Raw genomic sequence first — 25,752 nt, 5'->3', positions numbered from 1 at the left:
TGGCGATCCTTTCTGTGTTTCACCATTACCACCCATCCTTTGCTGCCTAATCTGTGACAACCAATCAAGTTTCTGAGGACTGTTCTCTTTGCCACTTTGCTTATAGAAAATATTAACCTTATTCACACTACCTTCCTTCACTAAGTTGGGTAAATTCACAGTGGGGGACAAAACAGACCCCACATCACTTGAAAGGGGTACCTCAACCACAGTGTTTCTCATCAATGGAGTCGGCCTAACAGCCAATGGACTCCTCTGCAATAATTGCACACCCTCACTTATGACACTTGAGTTTTTATCCTTCAGGATAGAAAAGTCACCGAGAATTGGCCGTGCATGATCGTTCTTTATAGGACTCTGCTTGATTTCCAGTTTCCTTGGGCTCCTCAGCTCCGTCACTTTCCTAGGACTGTCCTGTAATCTCTGCCTCTTGGTGAATCTCTCAAATGACCCGCTATCCTCGCTATCGTCATCGATCAATTTTCTTTTGCAGGGTAGACGGTTTCCTTGGAATATTGACTTCTTACTATTCTTAGTGTTTTCCTCACCATTCTTGGACATATATTTTTCTGAGTCCTTTAAAGCAGATAATTTATTACCTTGAGTTTTACTGACTTGTGTCTTTCGATTACTCCTAGAGAGCCACGTTTTAATGGAGGGGGAAATCACTGAGGTGGTACCAGAATCACTTGTGACAGGTGGTTTTACACTTGAGATCAAGGTTTGGTCCATCTTCTCGGCAATTCTCTGTTCCAAATCATCAGATGATACACCTGCACAACAAAAAAGAGAAATGAAAAGGACCTGCATGGAGAATCTGCTATATCATTTACTAATTCATTCATTTTTACATATATTTTGAGAGAACAAGAGGCCCATGGGCCACAATGCTCACCAGAGTAACTTTGACCTGCTGTTCTTCACCTGATTTCCCAATTGTGATCATAGCTATTGTGACCCCTGATGTACCCCCAGGAGTCAGGATTTAAACAATTTAGAATCTACACTACCCCAGGATGCTTCCACATGTAAGTTTCAGATTTTCTGGTCCAGTGGTTTTTGAGATGATTCATTGATTGTATGCCGTTTTAAACATTCCTCTCAACACTTTTTCATTCATATGGAAATGCCACCACTTGCAGATGGAGAGCTCAAATTTTGTCCTATTACTACACTTAAGGCCATTGAGCAGTGAGGGAACGTGCCAGCACCTACTGTGACACAGGACCCCGGTTTATACGGTCTCATCCAAAGGACCTGTCTCTACATCCCACATTGGGATTTGTAACTTTGAGGTAGGGATGACTCCTTACTTTGCGACTCTAAAACAGACGCTCTAACCACTGTGCCACGCGGGCAACATGGTTCTTGAGAAGAAGATTTTTAAAGATTTTTTCTACATATTTCAATGTAAATCTCAGGGATTCCCCATCATGACCCCATCCAACCCCAATGGTTCATAATTTGAACAATTTAAAATCTACACTACCCCAGGATGCTTTCACCTAAGTCAGGGACCTATATACTAACGGGATAGGAAACTACCGCAAGTCTCGCGATATCTCGCAAGTCGCGGGATTTCGTATGTCAACCTTAATTAATCATATCTCTAAAGCTATCGCATATTTGAGATAAAATCCTTAAATTATCTGTCAAAAAATCATTCAAGATTTGTTTTTAGACCGTATTATACCCCTTATCTTCGTAATAATTTTGTTTTATGCAAAATTAGCACATGCCCCGATCGGCCATATTTCCATACTGGGAATAAACGGAGTTTGAAAAACTTGTAGTGTTGTGCTTGATGTTTTGGGTAAATAAACATGGCGATGAAGGAGTTGCCTATCCCGTTAGTATATAGGTCCCTTCCTAAGTTTTAGCTTTTCTGGCACAGTGGTTCTTGAGAAGTTTTTATGATCCATCCTATTTTTGTCATAGGTCAGCATTTTTTCATTTTTAGGTTTACAAACCCGCCGCTCAAGTTTCTGAATTTTCAGAAAAAAAATTGAGAAAAACAGATTTTTTTCTTTCCGATGTCAAATTTGAGTCGGGATCGAGATTTCAAATTTACGAACTCGTACTTCCGGATTTAAATGAACATGGCGGGTAATGAAGGGAGATTTGTGTCAAGTCCATAGCAGCACTAAAGCTTGGTTTAATGAAAATATGTTGACGGTGCGACCGTTAGGGCGAGCGCAGATACTTTATCCAGTTTTCATTTAGATCGGACTCGTCAAACCGCACGTGACATTCGGTGCGTATAAGACTCTGATGTCATGATGTCATATGACGTCGTTTGCATGTTGCTTTACCAAACCGTAGCCTCGTCCCCTGTCTCATCCTTGCCTAGTGACGCGGAGAATACGAAGCAAAACAGGGACAGGGAACCAGGCTATACCAAACCGAAACCTGAACAAGGCTGATTTCAATCAGTTTATGATTATTTTTCTGCAATAAACAGATAAATTCATGAAATCAAGACAAGTTTATTTTCCTTTTAACTTTTGTCGTTATTCTCGCGAGAATGTGGTTTTAGCGTTTGTGTACGAAGCAATGCATTGTGGGTCAAAATTACTGCGGAAAAAAATTCTATGGAATGAATGTGCAGTAGTCCGAATTTTCTCTTCGCCCAGGCGTTGTCGTTAGAGCTCGCAGTTACGAGCGTCGCTTCGCGACGCTCGCTGCGCTCGCTATAAATATTTATCGATAGGAGTGCCATTCAAAACGTTTCACCCGTTCAGAGAACAATAAAATGCTGACGACTTTGCAGCAAAATGACATGTTGGTGAGATAATTATGTATCCGTATTCAAAAGTATAACTGTCTGTACTTGTAAATTATTTTCCTCCCACAGGTTTAAAACTGCCCATGGTAGCTATTGTCAGAGACATTGTTTAGGTTTCTGTCATAGCTTAAAGTCTTCCCATACCGAAAAAAGTTATAACTTAGTTATAACTTTTGTAACTAAAAAAAGTTACAAAAAAGTTATAACTAAGTTATCGGAGTTTGGAATGGCATGTTTTAAGTGAGGTATAATTTAGTTATAACTTAGTTACAAAAAAGTTATAACTTTTGCATAACTTTTCACCTTTTATTCAACATAAATACAGCAAGTACATAAAAGTTATAAAAAAGTTATAACTACAAAAAGTTATACTTATTAAAAGTTACACAAAAAGTTATAAAATAGTTACAAAGTTATACTTTAGTTATACCCAAATAAACAGTGGAAAAGTTATAAAAAAGATATACCCAAAAAAAGTTATGAAAAAGTTACAAAAAAGTTATACCCGGAAAAAGTTATACCCAGGAAAAGTTATAACTAAAAAAAGTTATACCTATTATAAAGTTATGAAAAAGTTACAAAAAAGTTATACCCCAAGAAAGTTATGAAAAAGTTATAGAAAAGTTATACCTAAAAAAAGTTATAACTGCAAAAAGTTATAACTATAAAAAGTTATACCTATTAATAAAAACTTTCGTAAAAGTTCCAGTGAAATTATACACTGTATGTTAACCTGTTGTGGATTTACTCAGTTATAAGCTTTTAAAATGCTACTGATTAAAATTAAAAAAAAAAAGATTTTTGAAATTTATACAAAAAAGATTATTTAAAACATATTAAAGGCAATAACAATTTTACCTAACAAACACGATAAAGATAGCTTGGTTTATTGTCAAATACAACTAAATGAATGCACATGCAATTGTTTTCAAAATTCAAGTGTACCTTATTTTTCATCATGTCATCTACAACAGATTGAAATTTCTCTGGTTGTTTTAAAGAATACATTTTTAGCATATAGCAATTAGGGTCTTTGTAAAATTACCTAGCAAACTGCATTCTACTCTTGCTATTTGTATAAACAGACATCACTAATTTTTAAATATTAACACCCTATTTATTTTTGATCTAGCTGTATTTCAAAAAAAAAAGAAAGGTTCTAAACAGTGATTTCAGTTACAGTTTCTAGCTGCATACCACCCTCCTTGCACAGGTATCCTTGCAGGTGTACAGTTGTTTATCTTTATTATTTGAAGATAGGCTGAACCGAAAGTTGGCTGAGTTAGCTGACAGACTTAGCCATCGTTTGACAGGCCGCACTGGTAGTAGACCAAGTTAGCTGACAGACTTAGCCATTGTTTGACAGGCCGCACTGGTAGTAGACCAAGTTAGCTGACAGACTTAGCCATTGTTTGACAGGCCGCACTGGTAGTTGGTCAAGATAGTTGACGGACTTGGCCATCCCTTGACAGGTCGCATCTGTAGTTGGTCAAGTTAGTTGACGGACTTAACCGTCCCTTGACAAGCAGCACTGGTAGAAGGCCAAGTTAGTCAACGGTCTTAACCGTCCCTATATCGACAGGCCGTACTGGTAGTAAGCCCCTATATTGACAGGCCGTACTGGTAGTAAGCCGAGCTAGTTGACGGACTTGGCCATCTCTTGACATGCGGCACTGGTAGTAGGTTAAGTTAGTTGACGGACTTGACCATCCCTTGAAAAGCCGCTCTGGTAGTAAGCCAATCTAGTTGATGGACTTGGTTGTTCAATGACAGCCGCACTGGTAATAGGCCAAGTTAGTTGAAGGACTTGACAGGCTGCACTGGTAGTCAGCCGAGCTAGTTGATGGACTTGGTCATCCCTTGACAGGCCGCACTGGGTCAGCCGAGCTGGCCGAGGGACTTGGCTGGTGGTCTGCGTCCCTCATTTTAGCTGGTCAGACGTCTTGGCTGGCAGGCAGTGTGACTGGTAGTCGGCTAAGTTTTCGTTGAAATATGCTTGCAATTTTAACCTTTTCTTCAATTCTGCAAAAAATTGTAAAGGTTCAAAATTTAGATTATAGATATTTAGATAGTATATTTCCAGAACTCATTTGCATATCAAATTAAAAAAAAAAATCTTCCATATCAATTAATTCAAATTCAATAATTCATCCAAAACATAGAAAATACAAGACTAATTTAAGATCTATACTTACAGGAATCAGTTTTAGATTGAAAGATTTATTGAATTTTGAAATGAAAAAAAAATTTACTTTACCTAAAACAAGTAATATTTTGAAGAATTTCATGTACTCAAGGTCAGGACAGATTCAGCTCATGGAAACATCATGTACCAATATTCTGCTTTATAAAAAAAAAAGAAAATTAATGTTAAATTACTCATTTCATTGCATTAATTAACGTTGCAGCTGGATCATGTTATGATCATGTTGATGCGTATAACATGTATAAGGCTTCACAATATTTTAACAGTTCAGGGAATCTATAAACAATTGTGGGAATAAATATGACAAAGAACAACATAATTGATTAATATACTAAATGCTGAAAAATATTATGCGTTTCAAATACTTTCAATCTGTTTACTTCAGTCTTTGTCATTCGACATACTAATCAAAACAAACAAGAAATCTAAGATTCACACGCCTAGAATTTTGTTCATTCCCAATATTTCTTCTTTTTGGAATGTTATTCCAGAGGTACTAAGTATACTTTACCAAAATCAATAAAATGTTAGCATAAATATCGCCTTACCAACTGGTTTTATCTCCTTTTTTTCTATCAACACTTTCAACATCCAAACATTCAAATCGTCCATGGAAAAATCCGCGCTCTGTTATTGACCAATCATAGAACTCAAAAACGTCACGTGATCGAAAAAAATAAATAAATAATTCATAATTAATTTATTTTAAATGCAAATAAACCTAATTGTGTAATTTTAAACTTAAATTAAAAATATAAATACCAGTTGGTGTTAAAATTTTGAATTTATCTTAGTATCAACAAAACGGACATCGGAGGCCGCCATATTTTTTGTTGCCGCCATTTTGAATTTGATATTTGTTTATTTGTGAAAATAACTATTATAACTGGGTTATTTAATTATGCAAACAATAAAATCTACATGTACTAATTATCTGCTTAAATCTTAATATAACTGGCAGTCTTTATTCACAACATCGTAATATCTGTTCAACATGAACATGCACATACTCTATGCTGTTGTTTATCTTTTTAGCCACCCATATTACGACTGTTTTTTCTATAGATTTCAAGCAACCTGTGTAGAATTGTACCATTCAGAGATTGTGTAATACCCAAGCTGAAATATTTACGATGTGTTGGCCACAAAGGTCACCTAGTACAAACACCTGTCTCACAGAAAACAATAGGGAAATTTACACAGTTTTGCACACGAAGAATCCGTGCAAAATTCACATGACTTCATGAAATTACATTTCATACTGTTTATATCTCTTGCAGTACATTTATATTTCCCCAGAATTATGAAATATATTCATTCCCAACTTCAGATGTAAGTGCATTATTATAATTTACAAGACAAATATTATGTCTCATCAGGGTCTCAATAAATACGTATTTTCTAAGAGAGAGAGAGAGAGAGAGAAAGAGAGAGAGAGAGAAATTAATTATTCTCAACTTTAGTTGAAACTTACATGACAAATATCAATTTAAATAGACAATAATATTTATTACACACACATGACATGTACTGTGTACACACCCTCAAACACCACAGAGAGAGAGAGAGAGAGAGAGTTTCTCATTTATAGATGTAATTCACAAGATTTTATTTCACATCCCTTCTGTTGAACTTGACATGGCTGTGGACAGCATATTTATTATGAATGAGAAGTCGATCACTGGTAGTAAACAATATTATTGCTCAGGAATTGACAAATTTTTCTGCTGCAGTGTTTGAAAAAAAAAACCATTTTGAACATGATCAAAATTCATTCAAATTAACACTTAGTTATAATGTTATTTTTGAAAAAAAAAAGTCGTGTCAAGTAGTATCCATTAAATAACCCCCAAAACTTGTAAATTTATACTGGTAATGCTTGAAAATGGTTAAGTTCAGAAAAGTTATGTTTTAGTTATACATGAAAATGACAAAGTCCAGAAAAGTTATGTTTTAGTTATACATGAAAATGGCTAAGTCCAAAAAGTTACATTTTAGTTATACATGAAAATGACAAAGTCCAGAAAAGTTATGTTTTAGTTACACATGAAAATGGCTAAGTCCAAAAAGTTACATTTTAGTTATACATGAAAATGACAAAGTCCAAAAAAGTTACATTTTAGTTATAACTTTTTTGTAACTCACAGGCTAGGTATAACTAAGTTATACTTTAGTTATAACTTAGTTATAACTTTTTTCGGTATGGGTTGGCATCATTCTTCAGAAAAGTGTCGCTTATGCATGAGATGTAATGAATAAAACTATGGGAGAAGTTGAGTCCATTTGAGGAAGAAATAAACAATAGCCTAAAGAAACAAAATATTTCAACTATTTAAAAACAAGAATATACAAATATATAAAGGCATGTAGTATCGTTTATGGCAGCCAGAAAAATTATTTTACACTTAATTGAAAAAAATTCCACCCTACTCCTCAATACCCCTTGGGAATACTCCCTGTCTGTTTTATGAAAGGAATTATTACTTTTATAGGTCTTGAGTATATTAATCTTTTAGAATAATTTCTACCTAACACACATTAAAAACAAAAATGAAGATGTATTAAAAGAAATTTTAAAAATTGATTTTTTTTTTTTAAATCTGTATTTTGTCCAACATCAAAAGATTTATATCACTGCCCCCAACTGGTAGATGATGAAATAAACAATTAAAGGTTGTATTTTCCCCGTTGTAACCCTTATGTGTCCAGTGGCAAGAAGCCTGTTAGGAGAGCATAAAAAAAGAAGCAAAAATTAATGTAGAAAAGTCGATAATGTACCCAAAATATAATTTTATTATTTTGTTTTATTTCCTCCTCCTACGGGACTTTTTCATTCTGATGTTCGTAAACCTAAAAATAAAAAAATGCTGGCCTTGTTTTGATTTCATTATCCCGAGTCCTTATAGTATGCAAAATATCCAAGTTTTAACAAAAACATAACTCTTGGTCAACATTATAGTGGCACCTTGAGACCATATCCTTTGTCCCCAGGCTGATGCCTTGAAAAATCTTTTATATTCTCATCCCTGTATATACATGGTAAGTTTGCTGATAACCTATCCACTGGTTCTTGAGAAGACTTTTTTTAGCAACCAGTACTTTTTTTGGCTCATTAGAGCTAACAAATACACATAATTTGTTTTTTATAAAAAAATTTTGGATAATTTTGTAAAATAAAAACGTTTACTTTATAACTTTTTTTCCCCCTGTAATTATATATTACTTTATTTAACACTATTATTCATTTGTTACAAAAGTACAGCTGTACTAAGGAGATTTAAATCTATATTTATCTCCACCAAGGAAGTAAATTAGACATCTCGTCTAAGTCTCGACTAAAATCTCACTCCTACATTGTACATTCCAAAGTTTGCTGAACAGAAATAAACCTTTAGAGGCCCATTGTGTCAGAGGTAAGTACATGTACCTGGGATGCCAGCAGACATGAAATTCAAATTTTTCTGAAAAAGGGCATTTTGCTTACTCAAATCCTATTTGTTTAAGATAATCTCAGATTTGATACAACAGAATAGTTTACAAACTTTACACCTTTATGAGAGCGTTCCTTTTAAGTGGGACTGGTGTCAGACAACTAAAATACATGTTTAACGTTTTCTGAAGTTGATTTAAGTTTAACATAAACAATTAAAGTCAATATTTAAAACTGTTACAATTTTGAAATCCATGTGCTTGTAACAAACTTTTCAATGTTAATTTTAGATGGCACTTTCCAAACCGAAAATTCCAGGCACTGCCCAACACTTTCTGGAATGTGGTACTGAAGATTGTGAGAGAAATTGTGAATTCTACTGCAATTCCTGCCATCATCAGATGTGTAAACCATGCAGAGACCAACATCTAAAGATTGCAGAAAACAAGAACCATGAAGTGGTCCTTTATCAGCAACGTAAACGACAACTCCCTGTGATGAAATGCAAGATCCACCCCACTAAAGAAATAGATATTTTCTGTGAAGAATGCAATGTTCCTTTATGTTCCAAGTGTTCAACAATGCAAGATCATCGGGGGCATCAATTTATTGATTTAGAAATTATATACACAGAGAAATTTGAAATCTGCCGTAAGGAGCTCTCTAAAATCCATAATTACTTTGTTCCTACATCAAAGGATTTACAGAGAGAAGTTCAGGAAGATGCCACAGAAGTTAAACAAATCATGGACAGCATACGGACATCCATGAAGGCTGAAGCCGAGTCTCTCAAAAACATGGTGGACACAGTGCTCTCAGAAAATATGGAAGAATTAAACCAAATAGAGAAGTCATTACTGGAGAAATTAAAGAGCCAAGAGAAGACATTTGATGATTATATTGCCTATCTCAGTGACCTTGTTAAAGAGTTCCAGAGTTACCTGTCCTCTACTGAGCTCACCAACTTCACAACTCAACTTCCAGACAACTTAAAAATAAAATCCATACCAGAAACCACAAAACCTGTCACACCAGAATTTTCTCCTGCTCAATACAGCAAAAAAGATGTTGATAAATTACTAGGAAAAATTACTGTAAAAAATAGAAAGGAAAAACTAAGAAGAGTAGAGCCCTTGGAAATTGCTTCTTTTTCTACATCAATGAATTCTACCAGTGAACACATAAAACAGGTTAAACATGTGAAATCAGACAAGAAACAAACAATGTCTCTATCTGCCTCTGTCACCAAGGTCAGCGAGTTCAATGTACCAGGTTTTGATAACATACACCATGTATCACTAGATCAATCAGACAGACTCTGGATCAGTGACTATAATGGTAATCTTGTCCAAACAGATCTACAGCGAAATGTGATACAGAAGATAGAAACCAGTGGTGGAATAGAAGGCTACCACACAGTCATACAGGACAGGGATCTGATCTTTACAGACAAAGGCAAGAAAGTCATCAATAGGGTAACACAGGATAATAATATCACTGAATTCATTAAAACTGGAGACTGGAGTCCACTCAGCATACACTCCTCCCATATCAACGGGGACTTACTGGTGGGGATGGTGACAGATGAAGAGGCTAAAGTCACCAGGTACAACAAGACAGGAAAAGAACTACAGAACATACAGAGGGATGATAAAGGACAGGAACTGTATAGTGAACCACACTATATCACAGAAAACATCAATGGAGATATCTGTACATCAGACTTTTATAAAGGAGTAGTGGTGGTGAATAAATCAGGACAACACAGGTTCTCCTACACAGGTCAGGAGTCAAGGTTCTATCCCTTTGGAATCTGTACTGATGTCCTAGGTCACATCCTGGTGTGTGATATTGTCAGTAAAACTGTTCACCTCCTTGATCAGGACGGTCAGTTCTTGTCTCTATTACTCACAAAACAACAAGGGGTTCCCCGTCCCCGTAGTGTGTGTGTGGATGATGAGAACAATCTTTACGTGGGACAACTAGGCACCAATACACTGACAGTGTACAAGTATCTAAAGTGATTATAATTCTATCAGTTGTACATAATTATAAAACTTAAATTTGCGATTTCCATCACAGAAATGTATATCCTGAATAGTGTTACCAGTACCTCTATTGAACATTATAATAAACAAATTGTACATACTGTAAATTAATTTCAATAGAAAACATTACATAAACACTTCTTTGGATTTGGAATTAAAAGATGTCATTCTATTCTTCTTTGTTTAAATGATATGACTAAATCTTCAGTAAAAGTTACAGTGAAATGTGTATACTCAGTAATTAATTCATGCTTACAGTGAAGTGATTTAATTTTAATACTGATGCTTTTAAAACATATTGTTATATTTTAAAAAAATATATTTAAGGAATAATTGTTCTATTTTTCGATTTCATGATGTGATCAATTGATTGGTTTGTGTGATAATTTGCATAAACACCGAAAGAGTTTATGCATAAAATTATCATGCAAGCCAATCAATTGATCATCGTCATGAAATTGAAATATAAGACAGTTATTCATATATATACATGCGCTTAATTCTACCAATCCACATGCTCTAAGCCCCGCCTCTGTCTCTACATTTGTCCTGATTTTTTGTGATTTTTCTTAACCATGTCTATCAATGAACCAGTGCATTCATGAAGAAATAAAGTACATTAACTATTTGTAATTTTAACTTGGACAAAGACATTGGAAATGTAAATATTTAAGGAGTGAATTTAAGATACTCTGATCCTCAGGTTCAGAAAATGAGACACTGACTGAAGCCAAAAGAAAATATACTCTTGTTTTCTGTCCCCTGACAAAACAAGAGGCCCATGGCCACATCGCTCACCTGAGTAACTTGGGTGATGCAGTTCTTTACCAGATTCCCCCTCTTGCTATACCTATCATGCCCCACTACCCCCTTCCCTTTTATGATTTTAATACTTTAGAATCTACACTACCCCAGGATGCTTCCATATTAGTTTCAGCTTTCCTGGCCCAGTGTTTCTTGAGAAGAAGATTTTTAAAGATTTGTTCTATGTATTTCTATGTAAAACATGGATTCCCTATTGTGGCCCCGCCCTACCCCCGGGGGTAATAATTTTAACAATTTCATATCTACACTACCCAAGGATGCTTCCACATAAGTTTCAGCTTTCCTGGCCCAGTGGTTCTTGAGAAGAAGATTTTTAAAGATTTAAAACATGGATTCCCTATTGTGGCCCCGCCCTACCCCGGGGGTCATGATTTTAACAATTTCATATCTACACTACCTAAGGATGCTTCCACATAAGTTTCAGCTTTCCTGACCCAGTGGTTCTTAGGAAGATTTTTAAAGATTTGTTCTATATACTTCTATGTAAAACTTGGATTCCCTATTGTGGCCCCGCCCTACCCCCGGAGGTCATGATTTGAACAATTTAATATCCACACTACCCAAGAATGCTTCCACACAAGTTTCAGCTTTCCTGGCCCAGTGTTTCTTGAGAAGAAGATTTTTAAAGATTTGTTCTATGTATTTCTATGTAAAACATAGATTCCCTATTGTGGCCCTGCCCTACCCCCGGGGGTCAGGATTTTAACAATTTAATATCTACACTACCCAAGGATGCTTCCACATAAGTTTCAGCTTTCCTGACCCAGTGGTTCTTGAGAAGAAGATTTTTAAAGATTTGTTCTATATATTTCTAAGTAAAACTTGGATTCCCTATTGTGGCCCCGCCCTACCCCCGGAGGTCATGATTTCAACAATTTAATATCTACACTACCCAAGAATGCTTCCACATAAGTTTCAGCTTTCCTGGCCCAGTGTTTCTTGAGAAGATTTTTAAAGATTTGTTCTATGTATTTCTATGTAAAACATGGATTCCCTATTATGGCCCCGCTAGTGATTCAGCGATAGTCGCCGACTATTGAAAAATCGTCCTTGGAAGCTTGGCGATGCCGACAATCGATAGCTTAACAGCAAAATCGATTGTTGCTATATATATAGAGATACTTTAAACATAATGCTAATTCTTAACAAATATTGTATTTTTTTTCGTTTTTTGTACCTTTTTTCTCTTGTACAAAGATGGTACTTTGATTATTTTTTATGCATCTTCCATGTGCACACAAGTTCCTGACCGTCCTCTGTACTAAACGGTGCTTGTAACCTTTGGTAACTGAGTCAGCGAATAATTCGTAAACATGCTTAGAAAATAATAATTATGGCTTAATCTAAATAATATTCCCTTCCATTAGACATAATTCATATAGGCAGCAAAAGAATTGATGACTAAATATAACCATTAAGAGCACCACTTAAAAAAAAATCGTCTTTTAACCTGAATTTCCTCTGTTCTCATATGAAACAATATTTTCTACAGTCCACACACATTTTATGTATTATTTTTTTTATAGTTTAAATATTAAAGGCCAGTCAGAAGTTAAACACTATGCTACCATTTTTTTAAATCATATATAAGGAATTCAGAAGAAGTAGTGTATTTTTATTGTGCATACCATTCAAATGTGAACATTTATGAAGGTAGACAACTTGTTGAACTTTTACTTTAATTTTTTCCTAATACATAGGAATAAAATTTTAATGAAAATTATTATCTTTTAAAAATCAAAACCTTTAATCATAATTTTCAATGTGTTAAACTGAACTATATAGTTTAATTATAAACATTTTAAATGTTATTAAAAAAAATGAAACATATAATTGTCTACAATTTATCAGTTTCATAATTTTATATATACATGTACTATTAAAATTATTTTTCTTTGATATGTAAGCAAGTGTTATCCTTTCCTGTAATAATTGTAGAAAATCACTAGATTTATTAAAACTGAAATATTGGCCTATGTGTTCTTTACTGCAGTTCTTATTAATAACACAAGGCCTAGAAAAACCAGAAGTCTCTGTCGAGACAAGCTCTACTGGTTTGTACTTACAGCAAAGGAAAAGAAAGGTTCTTAAGCAGTTGGGAATTGAAACTTTACCACAGCAATAAAAAGAATAATGATCCTTGATTAAGTCTCTTTATGTTCTTAGTGTAGTCTACTTGCATGCCACATTATATTATAATCAGACTTAAACTGTATTTCGAGTAGCATTTTGAGAGTTTTTTACAGAAATTTCTATTTTTAGTAACAATTGCAACACTGTTCATCGAAATCAAAAACCGATGCACAGAATTATGTATCTTAGTGTAGTGTACTTGTGTGCCAAGTTAAATTGAAATCAGACCAAAACTGTAAGAGGAGTAGCATTTTGAAAGAATTTCACAGAAATTTCTATTTTTAGTAACAACAGCAACACTGTTCATTGAAATCAAAAACGAATAAACAGAATTATGTATCTTAGTGTAGTCTACTTGTGTGCCAAGTTATATAGAAATCAGACCAAAACTGTAGGAGAAGTAGCATTTTGAAAGAATTTCACAGAATTTTCTATTTTTAGTAACAACGGCAACACCGTTCATCGAAATCAAAAACCGATACAATGAATTATGTATCTTAGTGTAGTCTACATGTGTGCCAAGTTATATTGAAATCAGACTTAAACTGTAGGAGGAGTAGCATTTTGAAAGAATTTCACAGAAATTACTATTTTTAGTAACAACGGCAACATCGTTCATCAAAATCAAAAACCGATACACAGAAATATGTATCTTAGTGTAGTGTACTTGTGTGCCAAGTTATATAGAAATCAGACCAAAACTGTAGGAGGAGTAGCATTTTGAAAGAATTTCACAGAAATTTCTATTTTTAGTAATAACGGCAACACCGTTCATCAAAATCAACAAGGGCACCGCTAAGCGGAGCATCCCCTCGCGGCAGGAACATCTCTGGTAATGGTAATATCTCATGAGAGATAAATTCTCTAGAGGGACGTTAAACATGTCAAAGATTGATAGTACAACGTATCTTCTTTAATGTCCCTCTCATGAATATTTTGCTCATATGAAGGCTTGCCCGTGAAGAGCTGCCCATTTTTTCTCATAATAGGCACTGACGGCCATTGAGCAGTGAGGGATTCTTTTGTACCAGCATCTATTGGGACATGGGCCCTTGGTTTACACGGTCTCATTCGAAGGACCAGTCTTCACGTCCCACAGTGGGATTCAAACCAGCAAGATTAGGATCAACTTCCTTACTTTTGACAAAATAATTAGTGGAGTGTTGTTGTTGATCCATTTTTTTTTTTTTTTACAAAATGCAAAGTGCAACGCGTCTTGGTTGGTGGGGGGGGGGGGGGGCATAACATTGATACCTAATTTGGGGTAGTAAAATTTAATAAAAGGTATTAAATTGTTTTTCAGCTCTATTTATTTCTTTAACAAAATTATAGCGGGTGGGGGTGTCTATTTTTAACAAAAATCAAATTGCATAGCATTTAAGTTGGGAATGGGGTGGGGGTCATAATATGCATACGTAGCAGTTTCCCTTATACCTAGTAGAAACGTATCACGTATGCTACATGTACAAGTCTCATTAATTTTAATTATTTACCAACCTAATTAGTATATTTCACAGTTCCAGGCAATACGCATATTTTTCGTAATGAAAAATAATAATGTACATCGAGATTTTATTTGATCTTGTGGCATAGGCATCGGAACCGGGGGGGGGGGGGGGCTTAGCCTCCCACTTTTTTGCAAATATAGACAATTTCTATGCATTGAAAATTGGGGTTTACCTTTTATTGTTGGTTTAGCCCCCCCCCCCCCACACACACACACTTTCAATTTAACGTGCATCCCAAATTCCGTGGAGTTTGGTAATGAAACCGCGACGTTCATCAAATTCTATTAATCTGGTTCCCACAGGCTCGACACGGTTTTTAAACTGGTTCCTTAGCGGAAATGATTATTAGCAACTCGTACATAAAATGTCAGGGTTTCGAGACAGTTAAAATGCGATATCTAAAGAAATATTTCATCAATGAACTTGAAAATTAATAAGCTTCTTCCTTTTATACTGCCACACAAGTATGTAAACGCTGAGAGTGGTTAATGCAAAGGTTCTCTGTCAATCTTGCCCACAAATGATTATTGTCAACTCGTACATAAAATGTCAGTGTTTCGAGGCAGTAAAAACGCGATATCTGAAGAAATATTTCATCAATGGACTTGAAAATTAATAGGCTTCGTCCTTTTATACTGCCACACAAGTAAGTAAACGCTGAGAAAGGTTAATGCAATGGTTCTCTGTCAATCTTGCCCACAAGGTAACGAACACACTAACACACTAACACACACACATACATACGCACATTCGCGATGCTATATCCCCTCCGCAACTAGTTGCGCGAGGGGATAAAAACCGATACACAGAATTATGTATCTTAGTGTAGTCTACTTGTGTGTCAACTTATATTGAAATCAGACCAAAACTGTAGGAGGAGTAGCATTTTGAAAGAATTTCCCAGAAATTTCTATTTTTAGTAACAACGGCAACACCGTTCATCGAAATCAAAAACCGATACACAGAATTATGTATCTTAGTGTAGTGTACTAGTGTACCGATTTACACTAAAATCAGACCAAACTTGTAGGAGGAGTAGCGTTTTGAAAAATTGTTTACAGACAGACAGACAGACGGACGGACAGACAGACGGACGGACGACGGACACATTACTATCGCATAAGCTCTTCTGGTCTCTGACCAGTAGAGCTAAAAATGTGTTTGTTTCCGCTTTCAGGCTGAAAAAATATAGGGTCGGTAGGTAGGCAAATTTTTTTTTTTTTGAAAAAAACTTTTTTTGTTTCTTTAATCAAAAAATCAAAACATGTATAGAATTATCATTAATGACAAAAGAAATGGTGTTTGTAAGCATTTCTGTGACTTAAACTGATAATAGAAAGGTGACCCAAAATTCTTTCGGTCTTGAAAAGCTTGCAAAGTTGGAGACTATAATTCCCTGGATGAAATCTTGCACATCATGGGACAAAAGCATTAAAAAAATATTTAGGGTCGGCACTATAAATCAGGGTCGGTCGGGAAAGCGGAAACAAACATATTTTTTTTCTAGGCCCAATACAAAATTAAGGCCTTTCATAATGTAAAAAAACCAGAAGTCTCTGTCGAGACTGAAGCTCTACTGGTTTGTAATTATAGCAAAGGAAGAGAAAAGTACTTAAAAGCAGTTGGGAATTGAAACTTTTCAACAGCAATAAATAGAATAATGATCCTTGATTAAGTCTCTTTATGTTCTTAGTGTAGTCTACTTGCATGCCACATTATATTATAATCAGACTAAAACTGTATTTGGAGTAACATTTTGAAATAATTTAACAGAAATTTCTATTTTTAGTAACCAAGGCAACACCGTTCATCGAAATCAAAAACCGATACACAGAATTATGTATCTTAGTGTAGTCTACTTGTGTGCCAAGTTATATTGAAATCAGACCAAAACTGTAGGAGGAGTAGCATTTTGAAAGAATTTCACAGAAATTTCTATTTTTAGTAACCACGGCAACACTGTTCATCGAAATCAAAAACCGATATACAGAATTATGTATCTTAGTGTAGTCTACTTGTGTGCCAAGTTATACTGAAATCAGACCAAAACTGTAGGAGGAGTAGCATTTTGAAAGAATTTCACAGAAATTTCTATTTTTAGTAACCATGGCAACATCGTTCATCGAAATCAAAAACCGATACACAGAATAATGTATCTTAGTGTAGTCTACTTGTGTGCCAAGTTATACTGAAATCAGACCAAAACTGTAGGAGAAGTAGCATTTTGAAAGAATTTCACAGAAATTTCTATTTTTAGCAACCACGGCAACACCGTTCATCATAATAAAAAACCGATATACAGAATTATGTATCATAGTGTAGTCTACTTGTGCTCCAAGTTATATTGAAATCAGACCAAAACTGTAGGAGAAGTAGCATTTTGAAAGAATTTCACAGAAATTTCTATTTTTAGCAACCACGGCAACACCGTTCATCGAAATCAAAAACCGATACACAGAATTATGTATCTTAGTGTAGTGTACTTGTGTGCCAAGTTATACTGAAATCAGACCAAAACTGTAGGAGGAGTAGCATTTTGAAAAATTGTTTACAGACAGACAGACGGACAGACAGACAGACGGACGGACGACGGACGCATTACTATCGCATAAGCTCTTCTGGTCTCTGACCAGTAGAGCTAAAGAAACATGAGAAATGTCCGATTATTTTCGATTATGAATCGAAATGGTGCTTCCGATTCGATTCGATAATCTATTGTATTTTTCCTCCGATTCTGAAACACTAGGCCCCGCCCTACACCCGGGGGTCATGATTTTAACAATTTCATATCTACACTACCCAAGGATGCTTCCACATAAATTTCAGCTTTTCTGACCCAGTGGTTCTTGAGAAGATTTTTAAAGATTTGTTCTATGTATTTCTATGTAAAACTTGGATTCCCTATTGTGGCCCCCGCCCTACCCCCAGGGGTCATGATTTTAACAATTTCATATCTACACTACCCAAGGATGCTTCCACATAAGTTTCAACTTTCCTGGCCCAGTGGTTCTTGAGAAGAAGATTTTTTAGTGACCCCACCCTATTTTTGTCTTTTCTTGATTATCTCCCCTTGTAAGGGGACTTGGCCCTTCATTTTAACAATTTAAACTCCCCTTTACCCAAGGATGCTTTGTACCAAGTTTGGTTAAAATTGGCCTATTGGTTCTTGAGAAGAAGTCGAAAATGTGAAAAGTTTACAGACGGACGGACGACGGACAAAATGTGATCAGAAAAGCTCACTTGAGCCTTCGGCTCAGGTGAGCTAAAAATACATGTATTGTTTGCAGTAAAGATTGATAAAAGCAATGCCCTATCTGACAGTCTTTTTTTTTCATCTTTGAGCCCATGAATGACTTAATTTGATATGCAACCTTCACCACCGTCTTTCAATGCAATATACTTTCAATTCTTTGGCCCAAAGCAAAGGTTAGGATACTTAACGAGGACCAAAACCAGTATGCTTCTTTATCTTTAATCTCCAGGGAAAATGTGTAATTGAAAATAAGACAAATATGTACTGCAGTGTAAGTATATACCTATTTCCCTGTGGGTTCTCTCAGCAGTTCCTGTAACCTCCCCGGGATCTGCAGGACATGGTCTGCGATGGAGGCGCCAAATCCTCATAGTGTTATCATCAGAAAGTGTGGTTATCTACAATCATGTTCAATTTATAACAATTTATGATCCAATATTTTACATTCACATTGATTGAAAGTGAACAAGATGCAAATATTTCAGTATTTCGGATTTGCGATTCCAACCTTTGAGAATTCTGATGGACACCATTTAACATCTGACACTTCCATTCTGTGGCCTTTTAGAACAATTGGACTCTGCTTAGGACTGCCAATCTACAAGGAACATGCACATTTGATATTTACAGATGTTTTATGTCTTGCCATTGCACATCACTGTACATTTTATGTCCATAAAGGCATTACGTTTTTGATAATGGTGTGCTATTAAGCCAAGGGTAATAAATAGGGATGTCAATTTTACTCGGACAGCTTAGTCGAATAGTCGGATGCTTTAATCGAACGATAGTCGAATACTCGTTTAATTTTATTTTTTTTTTCATATTATTTTCACTATTTGTCTCTTACAGACTAGTTTACAATATACTACGCTATCACCATTATACAACGAATTTCTGAATTGTAAACATGTACTTAGTAAAATAAAAACTGTTCAGCAATATGTATCCAATGTATTGGATTTCAAAATTTATATATTAGCTGCACATTTTATCTAAATGCAGGATATCTAACGCTCGTATTTGTCCTTTCTTTACATAAGGTAGTAGAGTAGCCCATAATTGAAGCCAATACTTACGTGTCCGTCAATGATCTTTGACAGGTAAACAATTAAAGCGTGTCTCTTATAAAAACAAAGACAGAGCGAGAGCTTGGGATAAGTTTTAATGAAATTTTGTGCAAACAATCAATAATTGTATGAAATTAATATCAGAAAAAGAAAACACGGTTTAATCACTCTCATAACTGACCCCAATTTATATGTATTTACGATTTTGTAATAGTTTTTTAATTAATACTTTTTCTGAATAGTTGTATCACGTCAGATCTTAGTTTGAATTTACAAAACTAAACAATTGCCCTCTCCATTTAAAATAGTAAGAGGTAGACAATCATTAACAAACATGTTTGATTTTCTTTTCCAATCCGTTTTTTATTTTTTTGGTCATTTTTTGCGGAGCTTACTTTAGGAAAGATTTATTTAAAGACTGTGTATACATGTATGTTTGACTGATTCGGCATATGATACATCATGTTTGATGTTACACTGCAGAATTCAAAATTACTTTGATGAAACACATTTTTAACGAATAACCGATTAAAGAAATTTTAGTCGATAGTCGGTATGATCGAACGATAGTCGAGTACTCGAATATTCGTTGACATCCCTAGTAATAAATTAAGTAGGTTTAAAACAGGACATGCAAAGGATGACAAGACAGTGAGTTGATTATCGACAATACATGGAAAAAACTTGTAAAATAAGGGAACAAAATAACAAATATCAGGACATAGTAAAAAAAATTTATGCAACATACAGTAAAAGTTGACAGGTCTTGTGGTGCATGAATTATTTGTACTGAAATTTGAATGTGCACTTTCTCACCGATACAAAATTTTGACCTAGCAATGAAATGTCTTCTTAAAATTTCAATAGCCATTCCTTATACATGTACATGTATATGTTCACCTTATAGATATATGCCATTTCATCAGAGGAACCTGTGAGGAGATATTCATCATCTGGACTGAGGCAGGCTTTGATGAAGAAGGAGCCATTCTGATGCCCTCTGTAACAGTGAACTGCAAAATATCATCAGTTTATGACAGTTATATTCTAAAAGTCCAACAACTTGCATTAATAAAATCAACTTTAAGTTGACCTGACAATCTTTGCTCTAGTGTATAATTTATTCTGAATTAATTGCATAGGGAAGCACAGGGCTCAGAAGTCATAAGAGTTCCAGCAGGAACCAAAAGTAGCTTGCTCAAACCCAGCAGTAGGCACTTGATGTGTACTCTGTCCAAAGACAAGATATTCTTTCTACATTGTCTTAGTCCACCCATTTGAAATAGATACCTGTTTATGCTGGGCTATGGGGCACGGGGTAATTTGCAATTAACTTGTGTAGAAGTCAATGACTCTCATTGGCTTAGCATTACAGAAACCGATTTGAGTCTCATGGCCCAGAGATTAATTTGCAGTTAAATTACAGATTACTTTATAAAATTGAAGTTAAGATTTTGTTTTATTTCCATTCAATCTTTGAACAGGAACACTCATAGCATTTCACACAAAATAGTTTCCAGTTCATTTATGCACAACAATAAATCAGGTAAGGACAAAGCTTTCAGACTATGATCAATACATGTATCATTATACCTGGTTTTGGATTTAAGTTGATGACATCATATTGATAGATGACATCATCTCTGCAGTTGGCAAATAGTTGACTAGAAGTTGAATCAAACACTAAATTGGAATACCCTGTCAAAAAAGGTCAAATTTTGACATTTCAAAAATGTACAGAAAAAGTAAAATTAATTCATAACAACAACAATATGATTACAATCCAATGAATTAAGAGTATTTCAAGTATTTTTAACTTGATTTTTCTATGAATGGAAAATTATAAATTAAGGTTACTGACCATGACTTCTCTTGGAGAGGCCTGGATAGGCTAGAATTCCCTTTGGCAATGCCTCAGAGGTGGAAATAGAAAAGTTCTTCCTCAAATCCCACTGCTTAATGCATCTTTAAATTCATGAATTCAAAACTAACCTTAAAATTCGGGTCAAAAAATGGTGTAAAACAACAATACAAGAAACTTATTAAAAAAAACCTTTTCTATACTTACCCATCTACAGTCCCAGCAGAGAAGAGACTTGTGTCTGTCTGAAAAAGCACTGCAGTCACAGACATCTGGCTATCCTACAATGTTGATAATTCAGTTTGGATATGTTCACATGTATGTCAACCAAAGGACAGAAATGTGTATGGAAGAGTTCAGATAAACTTTAAATGAGTATGCTATATGGGGTACTCCTGTATACTTTCACATACCCTTGATGGTCCCAGCTTTTTATATCTAGACTTGCACCCAGACTGTAGGGAAACTGAATGGGCATTTCTGATGATGTTAACTGGAGAAATATGGCCATCTGAATATTTGAAAAAACAAAAACAAAACATAATACTTTGATTCTAAACAAGACCCAGTTGGTGCTTGGTCTTCAAATAAGTAAAGAGAATCCATTATAAAATCATTTATGGTAATACATTGTAGCAGCATTCTACAAGAGTCAAGATCAAAATACCCCTGGTAGGATGCAAATAAGCATATTCCTAATGTCATTTTTTGCAAGACCACCTGCTAAAAAATTTCATTCTAACATACAATTCTACTAATGACTGTAGAACATCAACCAAAATTGCTTTGCTTATAAATACCAAGTTTAGTTACAAACTTAATATACATAAGTTTAGTACGGTCTCAACATTGCAAATAGAGCAGCGAAATCACTATATTTGACCGTCGGCTAAGTAAAAGACAAGTGGTTAGAGAAAGAAAATGGCATTCCTTTATCAGTGTAAAAGATTCAATGAACTTAACAAAGGTAGATAGTACCTTTTTTATTACATCTTGCATCCCATATCATGATATGACCATCTCTTGATCCAGTGGCAAAAACAGCTGAAATCAACATCAGGATTTCTTTTTATAATCACAATTAATTTAGATAAAAGAAATTTTGATAACATAAACATCAATAGAATGTCTCAAACTTCATCATATTCTTCTCTCTGGGATAGCACAAAAAGACATTAAAAAGAAGTTTTCAGCTATTGCTTTCAGTTGAAACATTTTTAAAATAATTTGTACACTACTGTGCAAAAAAAGAAAATCTGTCCACACAGTTTATTCTTCCTTAAAAGACAGCAACATTAATTCGTTGTAGTCTGTATTTCCACTTACCACTGCTCCCATGTTGTGCACAGACTGATCGTACAGAGCTGGTGTGTCCGCGGAACGTGTCAATTTTCTCCTGCTTCTCTACATCCCATAATACCACTGTCTGGTCACCGGAAGCTGTCAGAATCTTCTCCTCATTCTCAACCCAGGCCATGTCAAACACGGCATTATTATGAGCCTGCCAATCTGAAAATCATATATCAGCTGTAATCAATTTAAATTTAGAATAATCCCCTTTCATTTACAGCTTTGTTTACATATGAAATCATTTCCTTCATTCTTGCATTAAAATATGCCATTGAAAATACTGTAAACCAACTATTATTCGCGTTCCCAACTTACTTTAGATTGCAAATGTTAATCGCTGTGAACCAATCATTTTCTTAGTATTTGTAGAGAAATATTTTCCACAGTTGTGAAATTTAATCGTTGTGGGTTGATTTCAAACTGACAAATCGTGAATAAAAGATGATATGAATAATAGTTGGTTTACAGTATATCTTTTTAATAATCATTCACTTCAGTGATATAAAATATTTTCAACATTGAAAAATTAAATACAATTGCTATGTATTCACATAGAAAATCACAAACCCTCTACAATGGCAGTCTGTCCAGTTTTCCTTGTATTGTAAATAACAATGAAGCCATTTTCATCAACGACAGCCAGAATATGTCCTCTTGATTTCACTGTAAAAATATTCATTTTAATTCATTTCAAGGAATTGCTTCACATTGTCCAATATCTAAGAGTATTAAAAATTATAATATCAAATATAAAGCAACAGTGAGAGGAATTCTAATAATCATTTACTAGTATCTTAACAACATAAAATGTTACATAAAATTGTTCATGATTGGATCCAGCTACAATGACCAGAATTTCTTAAATCTTTTATACACTAAAATTCTACATTCTTGTACACTTAATTGACCTACCTTTACAGAACTCACAGGCAAGAGGAGGGACCAAAGCCTACAAAATATAGCACAAAGGTAAGAACAGTTATGCATCAATGAAAAAAGTTCTACAATCATTTCCACTTCAGAAGTACACAGAATGAACTTGGTGATCAACTTAAAAGTTCCTGGTTTATTACTTCAGCCCAATTTGTGTGTGTCATAAGACTCAATTTGCAACTGGCATTAATTCCCTCAGCTCTTTAAATCAGTTGAGGATAGTTTTTAACATATAATTGACAGGAAACACAAGAAGCAGGATAAAACTTACCCCATCATCTTCGCCCAAATATTCATCTGTACTTAAACATTCAAATGATTCCAATATGTTACTCAAGTCTAATTTAGGTGTACATCCTAAAAATAAAAGTCAGATGCCAAATTTAGTATTACTAATTACACTTCTGAATAAGAACTGTATTTTTCTGGGGTTTGTTTTCCAGGTTAGAAACATCTCTGCTCTAATATTTCATTTGGAATTTTTGGTGAACTCACTTCACCATAAATTTTCATTTGGATATTATGCATGAATTTATACAGAGATAACAAACAGTATTCAAGCTGAAAAGTTCATTAAACAAAACAAAATTGTAGCTGAGCAAACACAGACCTCCAAAAAAAGGTGGGATCAGATGCCATGAAGGAGTGAGCATCCCCTGCTGACTGGTCACACCCGCCGTGTTTTCCTTGTCATAATCAGGAAATAACGGAAAAATCCGTCAACAATTCAGTGTGTATTATATAATGGTCTGACAATTAGTATGAAAAACAAAGGTTCATTTCATGAACTTACAAAATGATGACTTTAAACGAGACTAACTATTCCTGTTTCAGCAATAATTTACCTTGATTTAGAAATTGTTCATATTTTTAGCAAGCTCTTGCATATATTTGTTCCAAGTACCTTTCAATTGCTTCAAAGTAATGCAGCAGAAGGTAAGCCCCTAACCTGCTAATGCAGCTGAGGTTGAGCCTTGAGGTACTACTTAATCCGAAATTCGTCTGACTCTAACCCCTACTTTTATATTGTGACTTGTGCACAAGTCACAATATAAAAGCAGGGGTTAGAGTCAGAGGAATCTCGGATCAGGTACTATTCTGACATTACTGTGTAGCTGCAACCTATGATATCCCAATCTTTTTCAGACTAGCAAGCTTCAAATGCTGATTAGATAAGAAGCTATCGCAAAGCTACATATCAGCATTTGTAGCTTGCTAATCTGAAAAAGATTCGGTATAGACGTCTGCAGAAAGATTCGGTATAGACGTCTGCAGAAGATTATCCCACTTTTATTTGCAATGCACATGGTCTCATCTCTCAGCTGAGTCACCTTTCCTGAGTGATCAGGAAAGGTGTAGCTACAGTACTCTATTATTAATTTAACAAGGAGAGGGAAACAATTTCATTGAAGCTAATAAGTAGAAGTAAATGAAGAGTCTGAAGATTTCCCCCCACAGATTTTGAGATTCAATGTCTTAGTAAATCCTACAACAACATCAGCATATAACAGCCCCTGAAACTACAGAGCAAGAAGACAGTGTCTTTAGAAGACTTCTTTTAAATTTACAAAGCTAAACAGGTTAATACATTTCTAAATTAAAATATAAAATTAGCACAATAGAACATTACTAAAATAAAGTATTATATTTAAAAATTCTGATACAAGTTATGAAATTAAAAGAAAAAAAATACAAGGTCCATCTATTTCATTCATACTAGATTACACATTATTTTAAGAATATAAGCATGAAGTTTTGACAATTATTTCATTTTCAGGTCTTTAAATCCAGGACACAACTCATGTTCCTTAGACTTAGTGAGACAATCCATTCAAACACATATTACAAGCTGGAAACTCAGACTGTCTGCAGAACCTTATCAATTTTTCTAAGTGCCAAGTTAAATTACAACATATGCCATGAATATTATAAATGATGCTCTTATGGACAGGCAAAAGAAACAGTGTTCATAATTTTTCATAATTTCAAAATTAAATTACAATGAACAATTTTCTAAACAATGTATGAATAAACTGTAAATTTTATGTATTAATGATAATAATGATATCAATAATAAAGTTACAGCTTGTAAGTTGTTTATTTTTGTTCTATAAAACAGTGAAAAGCGCGACTTTTTTTGTATTTGCAAAAGGTCGTCGCGCGTTTTCTCCCCCGAAAAATTTTGGTCATGTTGACAGGTATGTGAGTGTGTTTAAATAAATTCAATCAATGAAAAGTTTTTCTTTCATTGTTTCAATATATAATTATTGTGGCGATATCTTTTGAATAATTCTGAAACATATTACTCACCAAGCCCACGGTTTTGTAGCTTTTTAATAATCATTCCTTG

At 34.6% G+C, this 25,752-nt stretch overlaps 2 protein-coding genes across 2 annotated transcripts; one reads left to right on the top strand and one right to left on the bottom strand.

Moving 5' to 3' along the window:
* Positions 1 to 6: 6 nt before the first annotated feature.
* On the bottom strand, positions 7 to 25,750 carry LOC134231858 (denticleless protein homolog; the record flags this gene model as incomplete). Its single annotated transcript, XM_062713827.1, has 14 exons — positions 25,713 to 25,750; positions 23,674 to 23,759; positions 23,382 to 23,418; positions 23,037 to 23,132; positions 22,446 to 22,628; positions 22,098 to 22,163; positions 21,533 to 21,630; positions 21,327 to 21,400; positions 21,120 to 21,223; positions 20,852 to 20,956; positions 20,159 to 20,271; positions 18,697 to 18,786; positions 18,472 to 18,586; positions 7 to 773 (listed from the first exon to the last, which is right to left on the bottom strand). Coding segments are annotated over exons 1-14 (1,968 nt in total), but the record flags the coding sequence as incomplete, so codon positions are not given.
* On the top strand, positions 8,334 to 10,520 carry LOC134231857 (E3 ubiquitin-protein ligase TRIM36-like). Its single transcript, XM_062713826.1, has 2 exons — positions 8,334 to 8,404; positions 8,712 to 10,520. The coding sequence occupies exon 2, from the start codon at positions 8,712 to 8,714 to the stop codon at positions 10,443 to 10,445; it is 1,734 nt and encodes a 577-aa protein (XP_062569810.1). The 5' UTR covers positions 8,334 to 8,404; the 3' UTR covers positions 10,446 to 10,520.
* Positions 25,751 to 25,752: the final 2 nt, after the last annotated feature.

Source organism: Saccostrea cucullata, unplaced genomic scaffold (assembly GCF_032062105.1).
Source record: "Saccostrea cucullata isolate Sc308-1 unplaced genomic scaffold, CSIRO_AGI_Scuc_v1 ctg11232, whole genome shotgun sequence".
Taxonomy (NCBI): Eukaryota; Metazoa; Mollusca; class Bivalvia; order Ostreida; family Ostreidae; genus Saccostrea; species Saccostrea cuccullata.
The sequence above is the reverse complement of the archived record's forward strand: the minus strand, read 5'-3'. Positions and strand labels throughout refer to the sequence as shown.